At 37.3% G+C, this 23,952-nt stretch overlaps 1 protein-coding gene across 14 annotated transcripts in view; it reads right to left on the minus strand.

Moving 5' to 3' along the window:
- UTRN (utrophin) overlaps window positions 1–23,952 on the minus strand; it is a 506,668-nt gene that overhangs the window by 311,346 nt on the left and 171,370 nt on the right. For 13 of the 14 annotated variants that reach the window (XM_027084340.1, XM_027084307.1, XM_027084323.1 and 10 more), the window contains 7 exons: window positions 23,300–23,512; window positions 14,035–14,148; window positions 12,883–13,038; window positions 9,039–9,209; window positions 7,107–7,286; window positions 3,139–3,273; window positions 1,091–1,240 (listed from right to left, as the gene is read on the minus strand). In XM_027084340.1, the coding sequence (XP_026940141.1) occupies window positions 1,091–1,240; window positions 3,139–3,273; window positions 7,107–7,286; window positions 9,039–9,209; window positions 12,883–13,038; window positions 14,035–14,148; window positions 23,300–23,512 (1,119 nt within the window). Of the gene's footprint in view, window positions 1–1,090; window positions 1,241–3,138; window positions 3,274–7,106; window positions 7,287–9,038; window positions 9,210–12,882; window positions 13,039–14,034; window positions 14,149–20,270; window positions 20,352–23,299; window positions 23,513–23,952 lie in introns of those variants that run through there. The other variant, XM_027084384.1, reaches the window with a different exon arrangement.

The following is a 23,952-nucleotide window of genomic DNA, read 5'->3' on the forward strand; positions in this document are numbered from 1 at the left end:
CTGAATATAAGAAAACCCTTATGTTCTAACCACCAAGAAAAGCAACATACTATAAGAGCACTACTTTAAGACTTTGTCCTGCATTATCAATAAATAATAATTAGCAATGATAAAAGTGAAAAGGTCCTTCTAGTATTTTACACATCTTGCAGGAAATTACTAATTTTTACTTCTTTCTATATAAAATGACAAAATACAAAAATACCCTTAAGGGCACTATTTTAAGTGAAATAAGAGAGAAGGACAAATGCTGTATGACCTCACTTATATGTGGAATCTAAAAAAAAATCACAAAAACAAAATGTTATATTACATATAATATAATGTTATATTTCAATTATACTTCAATAAAAAGGGAAAAATGTAAAGATTTCCTATGTACCATATTAAAATAAAGGAGAGAATAAAAAAGATGCCATTTATTACAAATTTAGGGTATTTTTAGGACTCAGCAATAAACCTATAAACAAGAATATGAAATATAACAGAAACATCTATGAGTAGAGTGAACATGGAAATCTCTCTTTTTGCAAAGTTTAAAGAAGTTCTACAGATGTGCATAGTGTTGAGCCACTATTGATTGAACTTTTGGGCTAAGTTTGATGCTATTCATGATCTAAACATCAATAGTTATTTTTTAATATGTGTTTGAAAGCTTCTAATATCCACCCAACTCTCCTATAAAAACAGTCTCCTTTCTCTACTTACTGATATGGACATGCATGTTGTGATACATTCTGAGTATGTATCTAAGAGACTATGGTATTTTATAATAGCAGCTTATATCAAACTCTGATGGCTCTAATATTTACTAGGATAATATGAGTCATTATTCTTATATACACCTATAATATGTTCCTTAAAGGAAATTAAATAGTTCATAAGTAGAAACCATCTCAAAGACAAATTTTTAAATCATCGAGTTCTGCCTGCATTATAATATAAGTGTAAGGTCTGCTCTTCCCCACCTAGTATTTCAATGCCCTCAACACCCCTGTTGGTTACCAACTTTTCCCCTCGGTATAAGTTCCTGAGGTCCGCTCCATATCATAAATATCTAATCGACACTCACGCATGGCCCGGTTCTTACCAGGTGACTCAGCTCTTCATATCGACTGTTGAACACCTCCAGTTTCTCACTGATGATATCATCGAGGATCCCTCCATCGATCAGAGTCTGGCCAAGTTCCCGAATCTGGGTGCGATTGTCCGCTGGATGTCGCAAAACAGATTCTAGAGACTGAACAGGGACAGGGGCAAAAAATAATGCATTTACCAAGGCAAAGTGAATCAAGGATTCTAAAAATGTGCGTTTTATTTAAAACCAGTAATTCCATTTTCTAGAAATCTACTTAAGGAACAAGATTAAAAATGATTAATTCAGGGACTTCCCTTGGTGGCGCAGTGGTTAAGAATCCGCCTGCCAATGCAGGGGACACAGGTTCGAGCCCTGGTCCAGGAAGATCCCACATGCCGCAGAGCAACTAAGCCTGTGCGCCACAACTACTGAGCCCTCGTGCCACAACTACTGAAGCCCGCGTGCCTAGAGCCCATGCTCTGCAACAAGAGAAGCCACCACAATGAGAAGCCCACGCACTGCAACGAAGAGTAGCTCCACTCGCTGCAACTAGAGAAAGCCCGCACACAGCAACGAAGACCCAACACAGCCAATAAATAAATAAATAAAATAAAATAAATTTATTTTAAAAAAGATTATTTCACAAAAATGCCCCTCATGGTATTAATAAACACATAAAATTGAGAACTCAGCATGAATGATAATATATGAAATTCCATAAAAATAATTTCAATAATTATTAATTACATGGGAAAATGTTCATGGTATGATACAAAGTTTAAAAGCAAAAAACAATACTATACAAATAAAAGAATTTCAAACTGTTATTGATTATATTACTAAAAAGTTTCTATAGCATATATAAAATTCAAGGCACTGTTTTATATACACACTTTATATATACATAAATTTAACCATATGGCTACATATTATTCTCATATTACAGATAGGAAAACTGAAGCTCAGAGAAGGTAAGTAATTTGCCAACACACACACAGTAAAAAGAAGAGCTAAGATTCTAACTTGGCTCCAAAGACTTGGTGATTCCAAAGCCTTTGATCCAGTTACTATAAAGTACTACCTCCCAGCATATATACATAAAAATAGTAATTCGGAAGAAGAACAATAAAATGTTTTAAAGTGTTGTCTTACACTTTTCTCCATTTTCCATATTTCTAGAATGTACATGTATTAACTCTCATGTTAGGAAAGTATGTGTTTTTAAAATAATCTTTCAAAACATTTTTTAATACTCTGAATCTCTCACTCTGCTATTTTATTTGAGAAATGACATCTTTTCTCCAGAAGAGCATCTGGCTCCTGGAATTTAGGTACCACATTTGACTTATTTCTGACCTTTAATCCAGTCATCTACTTAATTACTACATCCTATTCTTACAAGTTTTAAAAGCACAGCTACCATCTTCCTCTTCTTTTTTTTTTTTAAGAAAATCTATTCTTTTCACACTTTAATCCACTTAAGAAACAGTTATTAAGTTATCATGTGCCACAGGCTGTGCTGGGGAACTAACTAGGGAACAACAAAAAATTCAGGCACATTTCTTGGCCTCAAGGAACTCAAGTTCAGGCTTGGGGACAGGATTCCAGGCCTCCAACACTGCCTTCTCCAGCCTGTCCTCCAATTTTCACATCTGAAGACAACAGAATAGAAGCCACTGTAAACACAGTCGTTGCCGTGTCTAATGAGCAAAAGTAACTTTATGAAGAAACAAGAGAGCACTGTCCTAAAAACATAAGGCAGAGTTTTATCCAGGGACTGGTAAAAACAATCTGGAAAATCACTAGAGCGCTTTATGAAGTCTAAAATGTACTAATTAGCAAACAACTAACCACCTCATAAGGCTGAGTTTAGTGGGTCACCAATAACCCAAATATACATGATGTTATAAATACTTCAGGCAATGGAAGAAAACACAAGTTATGCTGAAAACTACCAACGAAGCGAAAGTATTTGCTGGCATAAGGCATTATGTTCCTTGTTTGAATACTCATTCAGCCTCATTGCAACAAAAATAACCACCCAGAACGCGGGCTCCCACCTCCAGGGCTTCGCTGACAGCATCTGTCTTCTCAGGCAGGGCCTCTGTGCTCTTCATCCGCTCTTCCAAAGTGTTTAGCCAGGTAGTCTCAAGATCCAAATAGTGAAGCAGTTCAATCCAACAAGACCAGACCTCCTAAACAGGCAGGGACAGTTAGACAAGATAAGAAGCCATTTAGAGACACAATGCATCTCTACTGCTGCACATTCTGTCTAGTCAAGAATAATTTCGTTTAGGTACAAGTATAAATGGGCTTTTAGAAACTGATGAAGCTGGTATTTCAAATACGTGAAATCAAATCGAATTCTTCGATTAACGGTATTAGACCAACTGGAGGGAGGTAGCAGACTGCTTCACTAAGATAAATTCCAAGGCTCTGTTTAAATGCCGAAAATAAAACTATATAATTAGTAGAAGAAACCAGGAGGGAAACATTATTCGTTTGTTTTTAAATAGAAAGGTTAAAAAAATACTCAGACTTGCAACGGTTTTTAACAGCTATATACGAAATTGGTTCCCTGGGTCCACCCTATTCCAGCTCAGAGCTAATGGGTGTAACCATTTGATGCAGACTCTTTCCAACTTTTTTCTAAATTCATATGAACACGTCTATATACGAACAGAGCAACTTTTTACCCAAATTGGAATTTTACTATAATTGCTGCATTAGTTGTAGTCACTTATTTCTCATTCCTGTGGGGAGTTGGGGGGCTGGGGTATGATTCATCCTCCAATTCCTAAGAGCAAAATTATGGGAGAAACAAACCCCATGGGAGGAGCCTATTTGACGGATAAATTTAGAAGACAGAGTTCAGCATGGAGCCTACTGGGTTGGTCCTCTTTCAGATCCACTGACTCAGAGGACACATTCTAGTAGCATACACCCCATGTGAGGAATACTTACCAGGTCAGGGGTCAGCAATTTTTTCTATAAAAGGCCAGAGAGTAAATATTTTAGGTTTTACAGGCCACATCTGGTCTCTGTCACAGATTCTTCTTTATTTTTTCTGTGTGTGTGTGTTGCTTTGTTTTTAACAACTCTTTAAAAATTAAAAATATACAAACAATTTTTAGCTCCTGGGCCATACAGAAACAGGCCACAAAACAAATTTGACCCACAGGCTATAATTTGCCGACCCCTGGCTAAGACTAAAAGGGAAAAGAGGTGTCTGGTCCCCCAAATTTCTATAGGCAGAAAGCAGGCTGAGAAGTCTACTCAGCTGCAAGCAGAGCTCTATTTCTTATGGGAAGGAAGGGATGGCTTACAGAGAAGCTCTCACAAGAAGCAGGACTGGCCCCTAATCAAGCAACAGTCCCTGGCCCGAGAGTAGGAGCCCTGACTACACGTGTCTGGCTAGATTTCAGAACTACTAGCATTAGATTTCAGAGTCACTAATGCCAGTGCCTGCTCTTTTTACTTTCCACTGCCCCAACTTTTTTGAATGGGAGTGTCCACTGAGGTTTTCCTGTACCTATCTCACCACTGTGTTGGGTATATGAGGTTCAGATAACTTATCTTTTTAGTGCCCGGGTCGCCAGATGGAGAGGTGTCACACCCACACACCTGCACCTGAAGAAAACTGTTCCAAGGAACCACATTTGCATTTGCACCGGATGTAGATCGCATGATACTGGATTTTGAGCTTGATGCTGTACTGAATAAGACCTTAGGAGTCCCTGGGAGAGTGTAAGAGTATTTTGCATGTGGAAGGACTATAACTAACTTATGACCAGAGAGTGAACTATGCTGGATTAACAATAGCCACAAATTTATTACAGCTACTCCTGTGAAGTGGTGAAATTGTCTTCTCCTCCCCTGAATGTGGGCTGGCCTTGTGACTTGCTTAGAGCAAAAGGCGGCTACAGAGATGATGCTGTGTCAAAGTGCAGACCTAGCCTTTAAGAGAACTGGCAGCTTCTGCTTTCTCCCTCTTAAAAGCCAGCTGCCATGCTGTAGAGAAGCCATAAACCTGAGAGGCCACGTGGAAGGGGACCTGGTGGATGAGAGTGGACCTGAGTGGAATATCCATAAGCCACACGGAGCAGAAGAGCCATGCAGCTAAGCCAAATCAACCCATAGAATCATGAAAAATAATAAATGGTTGTTTTTGTAAGCCATTACATTTCGGCAAGGTTTGTTACACAGCAATTAATAACTGAGACATAAGTGTATATATTAAAAATATACAAACATGTTTGGGAAGATTATACATCACTTTCTAGATAATGATTACTTTAAGAGAGGGATCAAGAGATGGTATGAGATGAGGAAAAAGGGAACGGGTTCTGTAATGCCAATTAATTTTATTTGAAAAAAGAAGATCTGGAAAAATATGGCAAAATGTAACATTAGTTATAGCTGAGGGATATGTATATGGGTGTTAGTAATATCATCTGTACTCTTCTATAAGTTTTAAATATTTCATGATTTAAAACATTTTAAAGGAATCTAGAAATAATCAAGGTAATAAAGTTGGACTCTTTGGAAGAAAGGCATCCTTACTCTAATTTAGAAATTTGGACTGTTTCTACCCAAGATCTCTTGGTAATCCCTCACAAAATTTTAAGAATGCTTCCATTGTGAAATCTTTTTTCTTCTTATCACTTCCCCTTTCAAAGGCATCAAGGTGTCATATTTTCTCTTTTATCTACTTTGTTTTCTTACACTTTTCCTTTTCTTCTCTCAAACTAATTCCAAAATAATTCTAAAAGTAATTCTGCAAGCAATACTAAAACCTTGAAATATTTCATTCCTCATTCTCAAACTGTCACCTCTGGGTCATAAAGACAGTGTGAAGAAATAACACAGAATTCATGGTGGTCTCTTGTTAGCTTGGGATAACCTGGGGACTCCATTATTTAAACATATTGTGAGTAGTTACTTTGGCTAATAATAGACAGGAAAATAAACAAACCAAAAAAACAGCAAAATCATGGGTGATTAAGGCAGAGAAGAAAACATGGACAAGACTGTAGTAGAATTCAATTCCAGGATCATCTACTGGGACTTAAGATTAGCCATACATAATGTTACATATTATGTTCACAGAATGTTAAATTCGCAAATGAGTAACCTCAGGTGTTTTAAGTTAGGCAATATCCTAATATTAAAGAATGAGGCTTTGTTGACTTGTAGCTTTCTTATTAACTAATCCAAATTACACTTATTTTATAGATTCAGAACAAATGAGTAATGAGTGAATTTAGTTTAAATACTGCAGTTGTGATTACCATTTTAGGATTCATCACAATGCCATCATTTGTTTTAGGTTGAACTAAATTTAAATTGCTATCAACTGAAGGGCTTCTTAAGTCTTTTCAATAAGATGTGACAAATGTCACACTAATATAAAAGCAAACAATCAAAAACTTAATTTTATTTAAAAAAAAACTCATAGAATCATCTACATCTTAAATCCTATGGCCAGGGTAGGGGAAATGGTCCAGCAAAATACCAGCAAATTCAAGTTAGTCTTTCTTTCACTCTAAATAAAACCTATAATTTTAGACAGCGCTCTAAAACAGAAACCTCAATTCATCTCTGTGCACTAACCAGGCAAAAAAAAAAAAAAAAAAAGGAGGTACTCACAGTATATGTCTTAGAATTTTAGGACTGGAACAGACTCTACAGATCATCTGTAATATAAAAACCCTGAAAACCTTGATTTCACACGTAATAAATGTCTAAAGCTAAGAAACTACTTTTCCAAGAAAGTTCCACTAACTGAAGGCAGATCTTGCTCTCCAGTTTTCTTTTCTCTGTTTCATTTTTATCAACCTATTACCTAAATTATCATCTAATAATTACTACTACTGTTATTATTATTATCTCAACCATGAAAGAACTACTTTTCTTTTATGATCTAGTATTTGAAAAGAAAAATGGAGGTTTTTTCCCAAGATATGGAAGCAGCCAGTACACTACAGAGTGTGAACCTCAGAAATGCATCAGTGAAAAAACACCATACCTCCAGCGTGTGGCACTTTCCGCGAATTCTATTACAGAGAAGTTGGTAATTCTCCAGCACAACATTCAGCTCAGACGTCAATTCCTGGCCACCAGAGGGCACTTTTGCAGCTAATAACTTGATGTTGTCCTTGAGAATCTTCACTCTCACCTCCTTCTGCAACACATCCTCTTTCGCCCTCTGTTCCAAGACAGAATGAACTTGAAAACTGGCTTCCTGTCTCAGGAACCAATTTCTTTCTTTTTCAAAAAATAACTGAGCCAAAATTAAAACATCCAGATGATTCTAACTACCTAATCTGAACATTATGAGGTAATCCCTACGGAGAGTGCTTGCGAAATAAGAATGCTAACTACAAAATTTCACTCATTATATATCCCAATGTACACAGTCCCCATGCAGACATTTTCATTTAATAACAGCACTGTTAACACCTAAGTTATCCCAAATTATGTTTACTGACAGGAGGTACTTTCAAAGTCTGGGTCCATAATAAGAATTAAGTGAATTAATTTTAATTGATCACTGGAAGTCAAGCAAAAATGGAAGTGCACCATGGTAGAAGTATTCTTTAAAAATAATATAAACATATTTTCTTCTGATAATTAACAGCATTTCAAAGATGACAAAGTTATACTGGGAAGATCTGATCTAAAAGTAGCTTCCTGCCTGACTCTCCTTCCGTGCTTGATGAAGTCTCATACTCAGGAAAATCAACCTCAAACAGCCTTTCACTTTCTCTTGTAGCTTTCTTTACTACTTAATGATTTTAAATTTCTCTAGGTTGGGATAAAATAATTAAGTGTAGTGGTTTTCTTAAAATCCTAATGGTTGTTTGGCAGAATAAAAATAAAATGCTGCCCAATCAAGAGTTTTAATCTCGTTTTTCTTAATTCTCATTCCTAGTGACCTTAAAAAAAAAACCAAGAACAACAACAAAAAAACCCCACAGAACTACAATGTCAACAGTGCAAATAAGATGGTTCTTAACATGGTAGGCTACCTTTAAAATACCTTATATACTGAATAGTTTTAAAGTTTCAAGGAAAGCTACACTAAAACAAAGTGTTTCTGTGAAAATACTACAATAAAAGTCCTTTTTATTTATTTTGACTCATACACAATAATGTATTGGTGAAAAACAATCCTTTTAAAAAATATCTGCACAGATGTTTGCTTTTGTTATACTTGTAGGCAAGTTGCAACTCTTATTTTTTTAAAAGTAGCTTTTAAGACACTATCTCCTTTGGCTTCGACACTGAAGGACACTTGAAGCAGTGTTGGAAAAGTGGGAATGATGTCCAGTTCTTTTATTATATAAAAAAAGAGAGTGTGCAAGACTACTGACACAGAAATATAAGTTTACAGCAAATACATCCTGTGGACCGAACTGATATTAAATCCCTTGACGACATTCCTAATGTTCCTCTCACCTGCTCCAACAAAATTTTGGTATTCATGTGTGCCCCATGTATTAGCTGGAAGACTACAGCTGGTGAAATAAAGATAAACCCCAACCTAATTGGGAAGTCTCTCTTGTTCTTTACAAAAAATAATTCTTCCTGAAAATTTCTGGAAGTAGATAGTGGTGATGGTTGCACAACATTGTGAATATAATTGCTGCCACAAAATTTCTGAGTCATTCACTGTGGCTCACCAAGGTCCTAATGTAAGACGTTTTCGCAGGGGCCCTCAAGACTCAACTCATGGGCCAAGTTAGCACGTGGACTCTCAGCTTCCTAGCCCTACTAAAATCATGGCAGTTGACCCTCCTTTTTTTGTTGTTGTTTTTTTTGTAACTTGAAATCTTACTGTGAGAGATTATATGTACATTATCAGGCCTTACAGCTAGGTAGATGATTGACTGATGGATTGATTTTAAAGGGAGGAGGGGAGATAGAAAGTCTCTTGACCCTGACTGTCCAGCCTCACCTTCATTTCCTCCACAGCACTCCCAAGTTCTTCTGGTGACTTGTACTCAAAATCCCTCTCCAGGTAGTCTTCTTCTGCTTGGGCCATCCATTCCTGCATCTCTGCCAAGTCTTTTTTCAGGTTCACCACTTTTTCCTGACTTTCAGACAACCTATTTTTTTGAATAGTAATCTAGGAAGGAAAAGCCATTACCTCGAATAAACAAATCCTGATATGTTAAATGTCAGCTTCTAGTTTCTAATATCAAAAGACACAGTAATAACTTTCCACAAAGAGTCTTAAGGTTTAAAATTCAGATGAAACTCTGTATACATTTTGTGCTGATGCTGTGGAATATAAGCAATAATGAAAACAATAATTATAACTGGGATTTGGTATCACATTTTGGACATTAATCTGGAAATACCTATTATAATTCTGAAAATGCATAACTGTTGACAGAGTAATACTCAACTGAAGGACTCTAACCTACATCCATAAAAGCATATATTTCAAGGAAATCTACTATAACCTTATTTATGGGGGAAAAAACCCTGAAGCAATCAAAATGTCCATTTTTTCCTTTTTAACAGGATTCCCCATTAAGACTGCACTTTTTAAAAGCAGAGAAGAGTAGATTGCTATCAAAGATGTTGATACAACACTGCCTTACAAAATTTTGGTTTTGATAATCTACTGTACTTGTATATTCCATACAGATACAAAAAAGTTACATTAGAAAATAGGTATTTGTCTGAATCTGGTTCAATAGCTTTTTTAACTGTTTTAAGAAGCCTAAAAATATCTTTCAGAAAGATCCCTCTAACCACACACTGACTTCTGTGGGAGAAGATATCATACCACACAGATCATCCAGGGCTCACTTCACTCTTCAACCTCCCACTCAAATGAGATCTCGCAGTAGTAGTCACCCTGCCAGGGCTTGCTTGGCTGTGACACTGATGGTGACAAAAGCGCAGTTCAGGAATAGGATGGCTCTCTCGAGAGTAAGGGGGAACACTTAGTGGCCTTCCTGTTTCACTCTCCAAACAGGATCACAGTCATAAAAATAGACAGGCACTAAATAAATAGGAGCTTGGATTTCACTGCCCCACATGGCACTCAGACAGTCTACTGCCAGCAATATACACAGCCCTGCTTCCCAAGTCTTATTGATCTAGTGGACTTTTTAAAAAAATACAGATTTCAGGGCCCCACTTTCCCAAAATTCTTTTTACTAGTAGTTTCCAAACACTAGTCAGTTATATAATATTCATGGATCCACAGAGAAGTGAGAAGAATAAAGACACTGTAGCAAACTTTTCAAAAAAAGAAAAGCTGAAAATTATCATTAATTATCTGAGATTATATACTTTCTACATTTTGGCATTAAGATGTTTTTCCTTTCATGATATCATGCATATAATAGACTGTTTTTATTTGTTGATTTTATATATCTATCCTTTCTTAGAAAAATAAAAATTTGGCAACACTGTTTGTCCAAAATTTCTTCAACCTTTTACTACTCAATGATATACAATAGTCTAGAACTGCTTTAGATAATTACATAGCAGGTGGCTGCCTCCTTGCTGAAGACACTTAAAAATTCCCCATGTATTTATTCCCATACTTTGAAACAATAATAATCCAAAATTAATTCTATGTTGTCATATGTGTATGTATGTATATAAACAGATACACAGATCTAAATATCTACATGTACCTAAGCATCTATCTACCCATCTAGCTATTGTCTTTCTTGCTCTTCACTGTGACTTCCAAACCAGTTTCCTTATTTACTTCCTAAAAAGACCCCAGCTCCTTCAAGCACATGTCATCAAATTATAGCACACTTAAAAGAGTTTGAATTTGGCTAGAATGTAAGATGACATTATGAAAGTATTTTCTTAAGTGTGACAATGATACTGCAGTTTTGTAGAAGATTGTCCTCATTCATGGAAGAAGCAAGCTGAAGTATTTAGGAGTGAAATGTCATAATATTTTCGACTTCCTATCAAAACTACATATATAACAAAAAAAAAGGTATGCGTGTGTGTGCCCGTGTGTGTGTGTATGCATGTAAAGAGAGAAGGAGGAGAGAGAGAAAAGGCAAACGGGCAAAGCATTAACAACTGGCAAATTTAGGAATGGCTTATGGCCCTTCTCTCAACCATTATTTCAACTTTTCTTTAAATTTGAACTTGTTCAAAATAAGGAATTTGGGGGCAAACAAAATAAAATACTCGGGGATGCAAATATAAAATTTTCGTGTATCAACATTAAAAAACATTGTATTAAGAGCTATGTACTATCTACACAACTGTCTGTGGGGTATTCCTGCATTTCACATTTTCTCCTCTTGTTTTTTACCCCTTTCTCACTCACTTCAGCTGTATGCAACCTCACTATTACTCCACTAACAAAACAAAAGCAATCAGAAGACAACTACGTCATATTCCCACTGTACACATAGTTGCCTTCCCTTCATTACCACAGAGGGACTACCTAATAGCAATTCTTTCACTTAGAGGGTGGACCTCATCCCCTCTTGCCTAATCATAGACTTTGCTTCAGCAATTATCTTCTCTCAATCTCTTCTGCATCATTTTCTCTTTCTAAGTGAAGTCCTTTTCGGCATGCAAACTTCCAGTAATACCCCTTATTTTTAAAAATTACAAAAACAGCTCTTTGGATCCCCATGTCCCTTCCAGCACCTACCCCATTTCTCGGCTCCCTTGAATAGAGAAATTCTCAAGGTTGGTTACACTTGCCCCAGTACTTCATTTGCTTTCCTCTCCTCAACATTCTCCAATGTGACTTTCTTTCCCACCACTCCACTGGAACCACTTTTCTCAAAGTCCATAAAAGCGATCATCTTGTCAAGTCTAAAGCTTGCTTTCCAGTTCTGATTAGTCTCAGCAGTCCTCGGCATTGAGCACTGTGAAAAGCTCTCTCCACTTGGCCACTGGGGCCTCACGCTCTCCTGGCATTTCCCCTCTGGCTGACCTTTCCTTCTTAGCATCCTTGGCCAGCGGTAAGTGCTAGAGACCCCATTTGCATGTCTCGTAATCTTGCATTTAATCCTTCCAGTATGGAAAGCATCACTTCACCTGCTCCCACAAAAGCCTCTCCTTGAGTCTTCACCATTTCAGTAAATAGCACCACAATTCACACAAAGTGGAAGCTTTGCAAAAGTCCTGAGCTGTCATTAACTATTCACTTTTCCTCATATCACATATCTAATCCATTACTAGACTCCCAGCTCCACTTTCAAAATATAGTGCAACCCAACATTTCTCATGACTTCCACCACTATCTCCCTAGTCCAAGGGGCCATCCTCTCTCTCCAAGGCTGCAATAACCTTTAAGTATTCTCCCCATTTTTATTCTTGCTTTCCCAGAGCAAATTATCCACATGGAAGCCAGGGTGATCTTAAAAGATCTATCATGTATCAATTCCTTGCTCAAATCACTCTGCCTTCTATGTAAAATCATACTTGAAATAAAAGTCAAAATCTATGCTTCAAAGGCCATATACAGTCCATCTCTACCTACCTTCTGACCTCGAATCTTCCCATTCTCCAACCTGCTAACTCCTTCCTTCATTCTATTCCAGCTACAACAACTTTCTTTGTTCTTTATTGAATATGTCAAGCTCATTCCCACCCAGGGGCCAAAGGTACAAGAGCACCCTCCCTTCATTAAAAAAACATGACCCAATTCTGGCCCCAGCCTGCCACCCATGCTGTAGTTATTCTAGACCACAGTTTTTCAAACTGGATGGGCTATAACATCAGTTTACTCTGTCAAGAGAAGCCACTATCTACCTCTTGAAAACCACAGGCAGTGAAGTTTAAAAACTCACCTCTTTGCTACATTTCTCCAGTTGTGTTTGGTAGTCAGCTAGTTTTGTTTGCATCCAGGTTTTGATTCCAGCAACTGGAGAACTTCGAAGGTTAGCTTCTATTTCTTTCATGTCTTTCAGAGATGATTCAATTGTTTCTATTTCATTAACAAATGCCTGAAAACATAACATAAGCCCTTGTTGGGTTCATGCCTATATAAGTAGATGCCATTATTACAGTTTGTCTGCCTGTATCCCTGCAAATATTTTAAGAACAGACTGCTTGGGAGTCAGGACTTTTAACTACTTAAGAAATATTGTCTTAAGAAATTCATTTCACCTGGATGCTTCATATAGCCATCTACCAAATTAGATTGGAAATACTTGACTCTCAGCAGGGAATAGTATTTTAATTAATTTAGAGAAGCCTAATGATTTCAACAAATATAAAATGCGAGAAGTATTACTGGCAAACTTCATTTGTAAAATATGTTTTTCTTAAAGCCTCACCATGTGGCACAATAAGAGCGATATACAACTGGTAATTATGACACTAAGGTTGTCACCGTACATAAAACAGCAGCTACTGGGCTTCCCTGGTGGCGCAGTGGTTGAGAGTCTGCCTGCCGATGCAGGAGACACGGGTTCGTGCCCCGGTCTGGGAAGATGCCACATGCCGCAGAGCGGCTGGGCCGTGAGCCATGGCCGCTGAGCCTACGCGTCTGGAGCCTGTGCTCCGCAACGGGAGAGGCCGCAACAGTGAGAGACCCACATGCCACAAAAGAAAAAAAAAAACAGCAGCTACTAATGAACTAAAATTGCTCTTATGTTCTACACCCAAAATTTAATGTGAAAAAGAACAGATACATGTATATGTATAACTGAATCGCTTTGATGTACACCTGAAACTAACACAATATTGTTAATCAACTATGCTCCAATATGAAATAAAAATTTTTTTAAATTCTATAACCATGGCCAAAAACAGAAATATGATAAGTCAGTCATTTGTTGACTAGCTATAAAGTCAAAAAAAAGTTTATGATGAAAGATATTTTATCTAGGTTTATTGTCATGTCATATTCTTACAATTTTAATAAGAGCAGCAAATAATAAAGAAGAAGAAGAAAATGTTATTTAGTACAGCAGGTTCCCTAGATCAGCAGAACTCACAGAGCACTCGTCAAGCTGTCTTTGTAGCCCTTCGGCATCTCCTTGGACAGCCTGCTCTTTCATTAAGAAGTCTTTCACACCATCCATCCACTTCTCAATGACTTTTGAATCAGCCTAAATAAAACACAATAACAAAGGGGGATATTACTCAGTGGCATTCAACCTACTACATCTCAAGATCTATTGCTACTGGGAAAAAGGCAACTTTTCAAAACTCTGATAGCATCATTTTCATTTATTTTATTTCTTTCTTTTTTAAACTTCCAACATTGAAAATAATTATTTTCTTCATTGTTGCCTAAAATCCTCATGAGATGATATCTTGCTGATCATTCTAAAAATTTCAAAACACTCCCCAGTGAACAAAGTTATTTTGCTTAACGTGAGCAATATCTATGATTAAAAATTCAAATTAAAGGTAAAAAATGTTTTTCTGGGTATAATCAGCTTAACAATCTTTCATTCTCATATAATTTAGAACAATTCTCTCCTTAAGCTGGCTACTCAAAGCAGGAGTAAATAAATAGCACAGTGGAAGGAATACAATAGATTTTTCTTAGTTCTGCGGTTCGATGCCTTGTTATCTAAGAACCCAGTATGGTCCACCACCCAGCTCCATTCTTTCATTCAACATTTACTAAGCACCCACTGTAATCCAGTTACTGTGCGTGGTACTGGGGGGAATGAGAAAGGGAACATTTTGCAGAAAGAATGAGACTTCAGACAGGTAGTAACACTGGAACTGGACCTTGAAGAATGCAAATAATTAGGTCCAACTTGAGCTCCAAAACTAGAGTAAAGTGATGGTCATTTCTTTCCAAGGTCCCCCATCCATCACTGGTTAGTCTGATTTGTTATTTTCCCTTGCATTGAGCTGAATTTGTTTCCTTGTACTTTCCTCAATTATTTGCTTCTCATTCCTCCCTAGGAATGGAAATAAATTAACTATTTTATTCAAAAATAACCTTCAGATTGGAAGGCAGCCACTATGTCTTCCCTTAGTCTTTTAGTGATTAAACACTCCTAATTCTTTCCATGATGCTCTAGTACATGATACCCAGATACTGCAGTCAACACTGTGATCAACATGCTCTGAAAATTACATCAACTTTTTAATGTACTTAAAATATGCCACCGAGAACCAAGTACTCTTATCCTTAAAATGTTGCAATGAATGACAAAGATGGAACCTAACTGGTATTTCACATATCGATATTACATTCAGAAAACGCCATCTAAATTTTTTTCAGTTTTATTTTTCTTATTGTAGAGTTGGGTTTTGTTTCCTTCATTTTTTTAAATTTGTTTAGATATATATTATTCATAATATTATGGTTAGCTAAAACTCCAAAATTCACACAACTACCTCAAAAGTACATTTTCCCTATCCCATATTGTTTAACTGACTTCTGTAATAAATTCAGAACTTGATATTTATAAATATTAAATTTTGCCTTGTTATGTTAATGATACTAGTTAACACTACAATAAAAAGCCAACAGAATGATTTGAATTTTTAGTCTCTCCACTTTCTTATCAGCTGTGCCTCCCAGCTTTCTCTTATCTGCAAATCTGACAGTGAGCTATCCTTTTTCTGTTGGGTTTTTTTGGGTTGGGTTTTGGGTTTTTTTCCAGATGAACAATAAGGCCAATTACAGTGCCTATCTGAGCATTCCCCCATGAGGACACCATCTCATTCATTAACCAACAAACTTTTAGCTTCGTTTTCAAAACATGGGAATCAACATAATTCTAGCATCTAAGTAGCTTTCCACTTCCTTCTGATAAGGTTATAAGAGATTTTCTCAAATACTTTGCTGATATCAAGATTTACCCAAAATGATAGTTTGTCAGCATATTTGAACTAAGTGAGCACACATGAAATGTGAGACTATGAATCTGTATTATCTAATAATCTAGTAACCCTCCTCCAAAAAATAAAAAAAAGCAAGCGGTACTTAGGAAATGAGTTCGGACAAGGCTTATGAGTGGTATCCATGCTGACTCCTGGTGACCACATTCTTTCCTAAGCACATGGAAGATCTCTGGTTGATCATTCATTTACAGCTTTGCCAGGAACTGACATCAAGCTTACTTCAGGTCTTTAGCTTCTAGAAAATAATGTTCCCCCTTATTTAGGACATTCACCCATCTCCATTTTTTTCTAGTAATTTCCTCACAAGTTGCATAATCGGACCTTGAGATCATGGGTAAAATCCCACGCTACTCAGGATGTAGACTTAGGCATCTGAAGGACTGCGTCGTTCTTCCATCTAACTCATAATTCAGGCTCTAATGCACCCTCAATAATGACCATTCTCCACTTTCTAATTTGCAGGGTCATTCTCTGATGAACATGGGAAGCAAAAAGTGCTTATATAGCTGGGCCTTTCTGTCTACTCTTTTCATGTTATACCACCCTGTGCAAGCACTTCCTCGTTCTCCTTCTCCCAAGCAAGCTTTGAAAGCCCTTTCAGTCACACTGTGCAGTTTCCCCAAGCTTCCTTTCCCTCTGTTCTTCAGCTTGTCTGTCACTATTCTCACACACCCACACTACTCTTATATATTTTCAACTGGTGACATATCTCTTCTTCTGGGTTTGCTCCAGCATTCTCAGATCTTATCCTAGAAGACTGCTTAGGAAGACATGATCAGGGCAGGGTGGAGTGGGGTGTGTAAAAGATAAAAGTGCAAAAACAGAGAAAGTACGAATGTATCTGTAGAGTTCATAAAGGGCCTTTTTAACTGTCCATTTAACTTGTTACCACTTCGTGCACTGTTAATCTCCAGCCTGAACTTTTCAAGAATGCAAGGCAGCATTACTGCCGTGTAACTGGGCAATTCATTAAATCTAGTTTGGAATAAGGAAAATGGATAGTCTGCTGGGCCAAGAATTTTTGAAGTTTATATGGAAGCGTTATATTCCAAGAAGGTTTTAACCACAATCAGCCTTGACTGAAGCAAGAAGCCTCAGTGATCCCCATCATTGGCACAGGAGAGGAAATTCTATGGCATCGATCCCCTTCCTCCCTCCTTCAGACACATACAGACCCTTGTGAGCACACACAATTCACACACACCTGCCCCTCCTCTTACAGTGAAACATGAGAAGAAAGAAAGAGGGAAGCAACAGACACAGACAAACCACGTAGACCAACTGATCATCTCAATAGGAACAAAGAGAACAGAGAGGAATCTGAAAAGTGTTTTCATGACTAAAAATCCTGCAGGTAATCCTGACCACACTGAGTTCTAAGACAGGCAGTGTGCTCCATGAAAAGAAAGACCAAGGTCTGAATACGTAGTCCAGCACCTTACCGGCCATGAGGGCTTGAGAAACTCATTTCTCAATTTCTCTTCAGGGAGCTTCCACAGCTCACCTATAAAACAGGAATAATAACAACTGCCTCGCCTGACTGTTTTGAAAAACAGAGATGGTACAGAGCAGGTATGCAGTAAATGGTAGCTAGTATTACTCAGATCTACAAAATCAAGTGCTTTACTACCGAGATTAACCCCATGAAAGAATTACCACTTCAGGTTCTGGTGTCTATTCCTAACAGACACTTCATAGGAATGAGTAGCCAGGGTGAGTACATATTTGTATAAGCATCCGTTTAATGTGTTTAAATGCTGCCAACATTAATGCTTGTTCCATCACATAACTGTTCAAAAGTGGCTGTTTGAGAGAACTACTGCTTATAACAGTTCTGACTAGACCCGGCTAAATTCAGCTCAGCAGAAGGAAGCCAAGTACAGGAGGAAAGGCCCAAACTCTAGAAATGCCTGATAACAGAAGCTTCACAAGGCATCCCTACCCTGTGGCTACAGAGCGCGGGAAAGGTTTTTAGATCACTAAGATCACTACTAGCAGCCATTTGTGTGCAGGTAAATGCAGGAGACAGACAGCTCTGCTCTGCCCTCTAGTATCTCCTCTTTCCCTAGAAGGAAAATATTATCTCAATCCACTTGCAGCAGACGTTTCCTGTGCTTTTTAAAAAAAACAGAATCTGCTCATCTTTAGGTCAATTGTACAGCAAGGAGGTTACAAAGAAAGTGAAGGTGCTCACATGAAGAGTATTCCTCTGCCCATTTAAAACTCAGCTGATGCACTTAGGAGGCTCTAATGCACAATAATGAGTATTTAATTTTTTCACCATCAACTTGCAGAATGAATATAGGAATAGAGATATATGGAGATATTTAAACTGGGTAATTTCTAACTTTCTATCTTCTCTGGGGAGACTTCAGTTCTTTTAGAGCAATACGAAAAACTTTAAAATACTAGTAAATTTCTAAAATAAATGTCTCTTATTATTTCACATGCAACAACAAACTGTAAGTACTAATCTAGGGTAAGCATTTCTCATTCCTATTTATACTCATAAATTCTCAAAGAAATATAAAATGACTAATATGGTAGTTTTGAAAACCAAAGTATGGAACACTCTTGTTTGGAGGGGTCAAAATGCTACATTGACCATCACTGCTCAAAAGCGCTGATATGTAAGCACTTTGGATGAGCAACACCTGCTGCTGGGTCACAGAAAAGGAATGTGAGGTCATTAAAACAATTCCTTTAACCCCACACACCCCATCTCCTAGCCCCCAGCCCCTGAGCCAGGGATAGAGGAAATCTGAAGCCTGGTAACTCTGGATTCAATACAATAAGATTCCAAGGTACACAACTTCCTCCTAGGATTTTATTTACAGCTAAATTCTTGGCATTTTATTTTGCTCCTCCCCCATCTGTTGGAATGTCCACAGCTTTTTAAGCAGCCAATATCTAACCCAAGATATAGGCAAACGAATTAAAACAGTATTTTAAGGCAGTAGGGTTTTCTGTTTGTTTTATAATGTTCATTAACCTCAAAACACTCTAAAAAGTGTTCCCTTGCTTAGTAAGGAAGGCCAACAGTGACTTTGCTACTACATTTATTTAGCAGAAACCACCAGAGTTCTTAAATTTAAGGTTCAGAAAGCAGCAATATTCCCTTTATTAAAGTAAAATGCATTCAGAATGAGAAAAAAAGACTCTTATGAGATCATTCTATCAGTTACATGTTACCTAGAAAGAATTAAATCAGCTATACTGCATATTTTTGTTAGAAAATATTTACCATTGGGTTTTTACCCTGAAATGTGTTCCAAAGTAATTTCTACACCTGGTTCTGCATGTCTCAGAGCTCCAGCATGTCCCCTTCCCCACTCTGCGTGAGAACACAGAGTGTTCAGTGTGTGTCTTTGCTCAGCAACCGAAGGAAGAGGTATGACTACATGGGTGTCCTGCCAAGGACAACTGGGCATTTAGATTTTATAGGTCCAACCTCATTAGACAGGACGCATGTGTATGATGTCTACAGGCACCTGCAAGGCAGAGCCTTTCACATCCGCTTACCTGCAGTACACCAGACAAGGTTCCTGTGCTCAAAGAGCTCATGCCCTGGGGGAGGACAGACAGGCAGGTCTCGCCATAATAAAAGCTGGCCTGAGACGGGGTTCTTGTGAAGGTGTAAACAACGTGTAGAAGAAAAGGGAATAATTAGCTGCAGGTGTGATGGTGAGTTAAGACCAAAGACTGCTTGTAGAAGCAGCTTACACTTAAAGGATGAGCTGAGGAGGCTGTGAATTCCTAGCAAGTAAATGACATTTCCGGAGAAAGGCAATTGTCCAATGTATTCTTTGTGACCCACCACACTGTCTCCCCACCCGAAGCAGTGCACAGGAGAAGATGCAGACAGGGCTCCAGGGCGAGGAAAGGGCAGGAGCTATGAGATGTTCATGAGAGCACTTTGTACTATTATGGCAAAGACAACCAGATCCTTTCCAGAAATACAACTGGCATCAGTGTAGACAGTGAATGCAAGAGAGGAGAGGTTGCAAGCAGGAGTCAGATTTAAAGGGTAATGGGATTATCAGGGCAAGAGATGACACGAAAGTCTGCAAACAGAAGAAGGGGCTAAAGAGGCGATCCAAAGAGGAGGGAGCATTGGTAAATACCAATATAAGGGAGTTTTGTGCGGGCCTTGAGGACAGTTTCACCATTTCATGGTTATACGACCCTGCAGGGGACACTGAATACAGGAAAGGAAATAATATGAAATACCCTACCCTTGCAGCCCCTGAATTCAAAAATATTATTGCTGGTGATAAATAGCGTCTTAGGATTTTATAATATTTAATCCCCATAATTCATAAGAAAGTAATGTCAGTAAAATCAACAGTGAAAATATTACCTTTTTTGTGTATTTTTAAATATTTTGCTTCCTGGAAGGAGTGGTAGGTCTTTCCATGAGAGTTTTTAAAAGCACCAATTAACATTTTAATTCTTAAGTACAGGAAGTGAGGTCATTAATTTGGCATGGAATAGATAAAAAAAGAAGAATTTAAGAACATATTTGAGCATGACACTGTGAGTAACAATGCTGGCCCAACCTCTACCTGTACAAAAGAAATCAGCCATGTAGATAAAGGAAATGCAGGCACATAAGGAAAACACTATTTGTCAACAAATAACAGAAAACTAAACCTTGCACATAAACAGATAACAAGATAACCTGACAAATATTGTAGGATGGTAGGAAAAAAGTAACTGCATAGCTATGAAAATACTTTCAAAGTTTAAATGTGCTGTGTCAATGAAAAGCATTATTATTTTGAGTAGTGGGATTGATACTCCAATCCATACTCATGCATTTGTGTACCGTCTATTTACATATCCCTCATGGAGTTCCAGTATCATCTGGTTCTGTCAGTGTGGAAAAAATGATTCGAATTAGTAATACTCAGGAACTTTTCTTCCTGACTTTGAGTATGTTAACCTCGGCAAGGATCACTGTTAATGTTAGCTGCCTCCAGGAAAGGAAATGGTATTGGGGAAGAAAGGGAACTCTAAATGCTCACTCTCAATACTTCTCGATTATTCAATGTCTTCAGTGAGCAGTATTTATGTATTTCTTATATAATTTAAAATGTACTTTAAAAATAAACTTTGTTCCTAAGAAACATCATCATAAATTGGCAATGAATCAAAAACCGACTGTACTTCATGCCTTAAAGACAAGTAGAACTTGAATGCCTAAAAAAAAAGATACCAGGTCGTTGAAAAAGGAAAAACAATTTTAACCTGTAAATGAATATTTACTGCAATTATCTCTAGGGGAAAAAGTAAAAGTTCTTCTAAGTGAATTGTGAGTAATTAAGTAACAAGCAATTCCTTCAAAGCAAATAAAGGAGCAAAAATGTTCTTTAGAAATAACTATTTAAATAAAGAAGTTGAATTAGGGAATACTGACATCATCAACAATCTTGTAGTTAGGAAACAAAAAATAAATTAAAAATTTGTAATTTACATTCCAAATCTGTTACTGTAATAAAAGCAATCAAAAAAAAAAAACTAAATATCCAGACACAGGTGCTTAAAGTGAGATATTTTTAATGGAAATAAATGTGGCATATGCTCCAACTGGCCACTTTAAGTGCCTGGATTTGCTACATTAGTAACAACCCAGTAAAGCCTAAATCTGGATTACTATCACCACAGGACTCTATTTTGTGTTTTGGAGGAATGTTTATTCTCTTTAATTTCCATATTAAAATATTGGCATGCATTTAGCTAACCCTAAAATAAATACACTTTTAAGAGTCAAAGGAGATTAACCATTAGATTAATCTTCACCTGTAAATTTCCCGAACTACATTTCAGATTTAAATATGAAAACAAAGCAATGATCTTTGAATTTGATCAAAAAAGAACTGTGAAAAACTCATGAAAAAAGAGTAAGTATAATCCAAAAAGTCACAGCTACATGAGCTGTGTGGGAAATACTTAATCCAGCATTGCTCAACTTTGGCACTACTGACATTTGGGCCAGAAAATTCCTCCATTGTGGCGGTTTTCCTGTGCATTCGTTGTAACCTTGGCCTCTACCCACTAAGGTGCCAATAGCACCCTCCCTTCCCCACAGGTGTGACAACCAAAAATGTCTCCAAACATTAATAAATGTCCTTCCGGGAGGAAAATGACCCCTGGTTGAGAACCACTGACAATCCAATGCTTGGATCATAACCAAAAATTTTAAATTATGAATAAGGGTAATTTGGGTTTTTAAAGTTGGAAAGAATTGCAATTGAAGACAGACAAGGGGAAGTGGATCCACTCACAAAATTAAATGAGCCAAAAATACTGAACCACAAAAAAAACCTCCTCTTCAAAATTAGTGGTTTGTTCTAATGAGATCTCACTGTAAAACTGCAGCTTAAACTTAGAGAAAACCACTTCCTTCCACTACCACCACCACACACACACATACACAGAGCTCTTGCCATCTTTATTCTCCTGGTCATGAATTGGAATTGCCCATTGACTCCTGTGTCAAAGAGCTTCCCTCCAAGTTCAGTGATCACCACACTTGCTGCTCTTTCTGGATCTCTTCACACTGATCTGTATAGTCTACCAGCTTCTACCACATGTTCTCTGATTTTGATTTTTAAAACATAATTTTCATAAATTTTGTCTCATATATATTCATAAATTTAATCTCATATATATTCTCTTGGGATCTAAATCCAAATATATATATATATATATATATATATGTAAAATCTTCAAATCCAAATATATAATATATACATATACACACACATATATATATATCCCCAAATCTAAATCTCCTATTACTAACCTCATTTTATTCACTGAAAAATATTATTGAGTGCCTTCTCTGTGCCAGGCACTGTACGAGAAGTATACCCTGGGATACATCAGTGGAGGAAAAAAACCCACAAAAGACCAAGGTAAAAGGCACTGGGGGGGGGGAGGGGCGGTAGGGAAGAGGGTGCGATTGGTTCATTCTTCATCCAGACCTTTTCTATTAGAAAACCAGGTGATTTGGAAACTTCGCTACTTCACTTCTCCATCTTCCTCACAGGTGAAATGTTAAAATTCTGACTATCCCATCTGACGTGGACTTTGACCACTTTCTCCTACATCCTCACATTTATCCTTTCCTCTGGAACTCTCCATCCAGTTGACCTCTACCAAGAAGCCTTTTTGCAAGGCCAAAGGAAATAAATGTGTTCCACAGCACATTAAAAGTATGTCTTTGGTTGGGATTTACACATGCCAACTTAAGTAGGAAATAAACTTAAGTTTATTTATAAATGGGGCCAGAAAGAATGCAAAATACTCAAATAATAGTTAGTTACTGATAGTTACTATTTTACTCTGTAATAAACTTAAACTCCTAAACACCTTTAGATTTACCTCAAAAGTTCTGAGTTTGGGGGTAATTTCTTCAAGCAAATGCAGATCTTTGGAAACCTTGACCTTTAGTCTGTTCCACTTTCCTTGAACATCATCAAATTCTTGCTTATACAGTTCTTCTACATCTGGAGAAACATTTTTCTCCAAAGCCTTTGTTTCTTCTGCAAGTTTATGCAGTATAGGTTTTTGATTCTCTAGGATTTCATCAACAGCCTGGAAAACAGTTTTCAAGATTAAAAATACACACAATAATTTGTCTGTGCAGATGTAATAATACTGGCTATAAACAGTCAGTCACTTTTTTAAAAGAATTTGATCAAAAAAGAATTGTGAAAAACTCATGAAAAAAGAGTAAGTGTAATCAAAAAAGTCACAGCTACATGAGTTGTGTGTCGTTTAGACACAATGTATCCTCTGCACTAAAAACCAGCAGAAAAACAGGCCCAGTGAGGGCCCAGTGTGCTGGGCTCCATGGTGGATCTGTTGCATCTGATGAAATAGTGCAGAGGCACATATCTTAAATGACCAGGGAAGCATTTTCATTCAATACAGTAAAAGAACAACACAATCGATTGTCTTCATTTCATTAAAGATACTTTATATGGTTGAGAATTTTAAGCTAGTCACAACAGAAGGAGAAAAGATGCTTTTAT

This window comes from Aethalodelphis obliquidens, unplaced genomic scaffold (assembly GCF_003676395.1).
Source record: "Aethalodelphis obliquidens isolate GAN/ISIS:26980383/991018 unplaced genomic scaffold, ASM367639v1 scaffold3, whole genome shotgun sequence".
Classification (NCBI taxonomy): domain Eukaryota; kingdom Metazoa; phylum Chordata; class Mammalia; order Artiodactyla; family Delphinidae; genus Aethalodelphis; species Aethalodelphis obliquidens.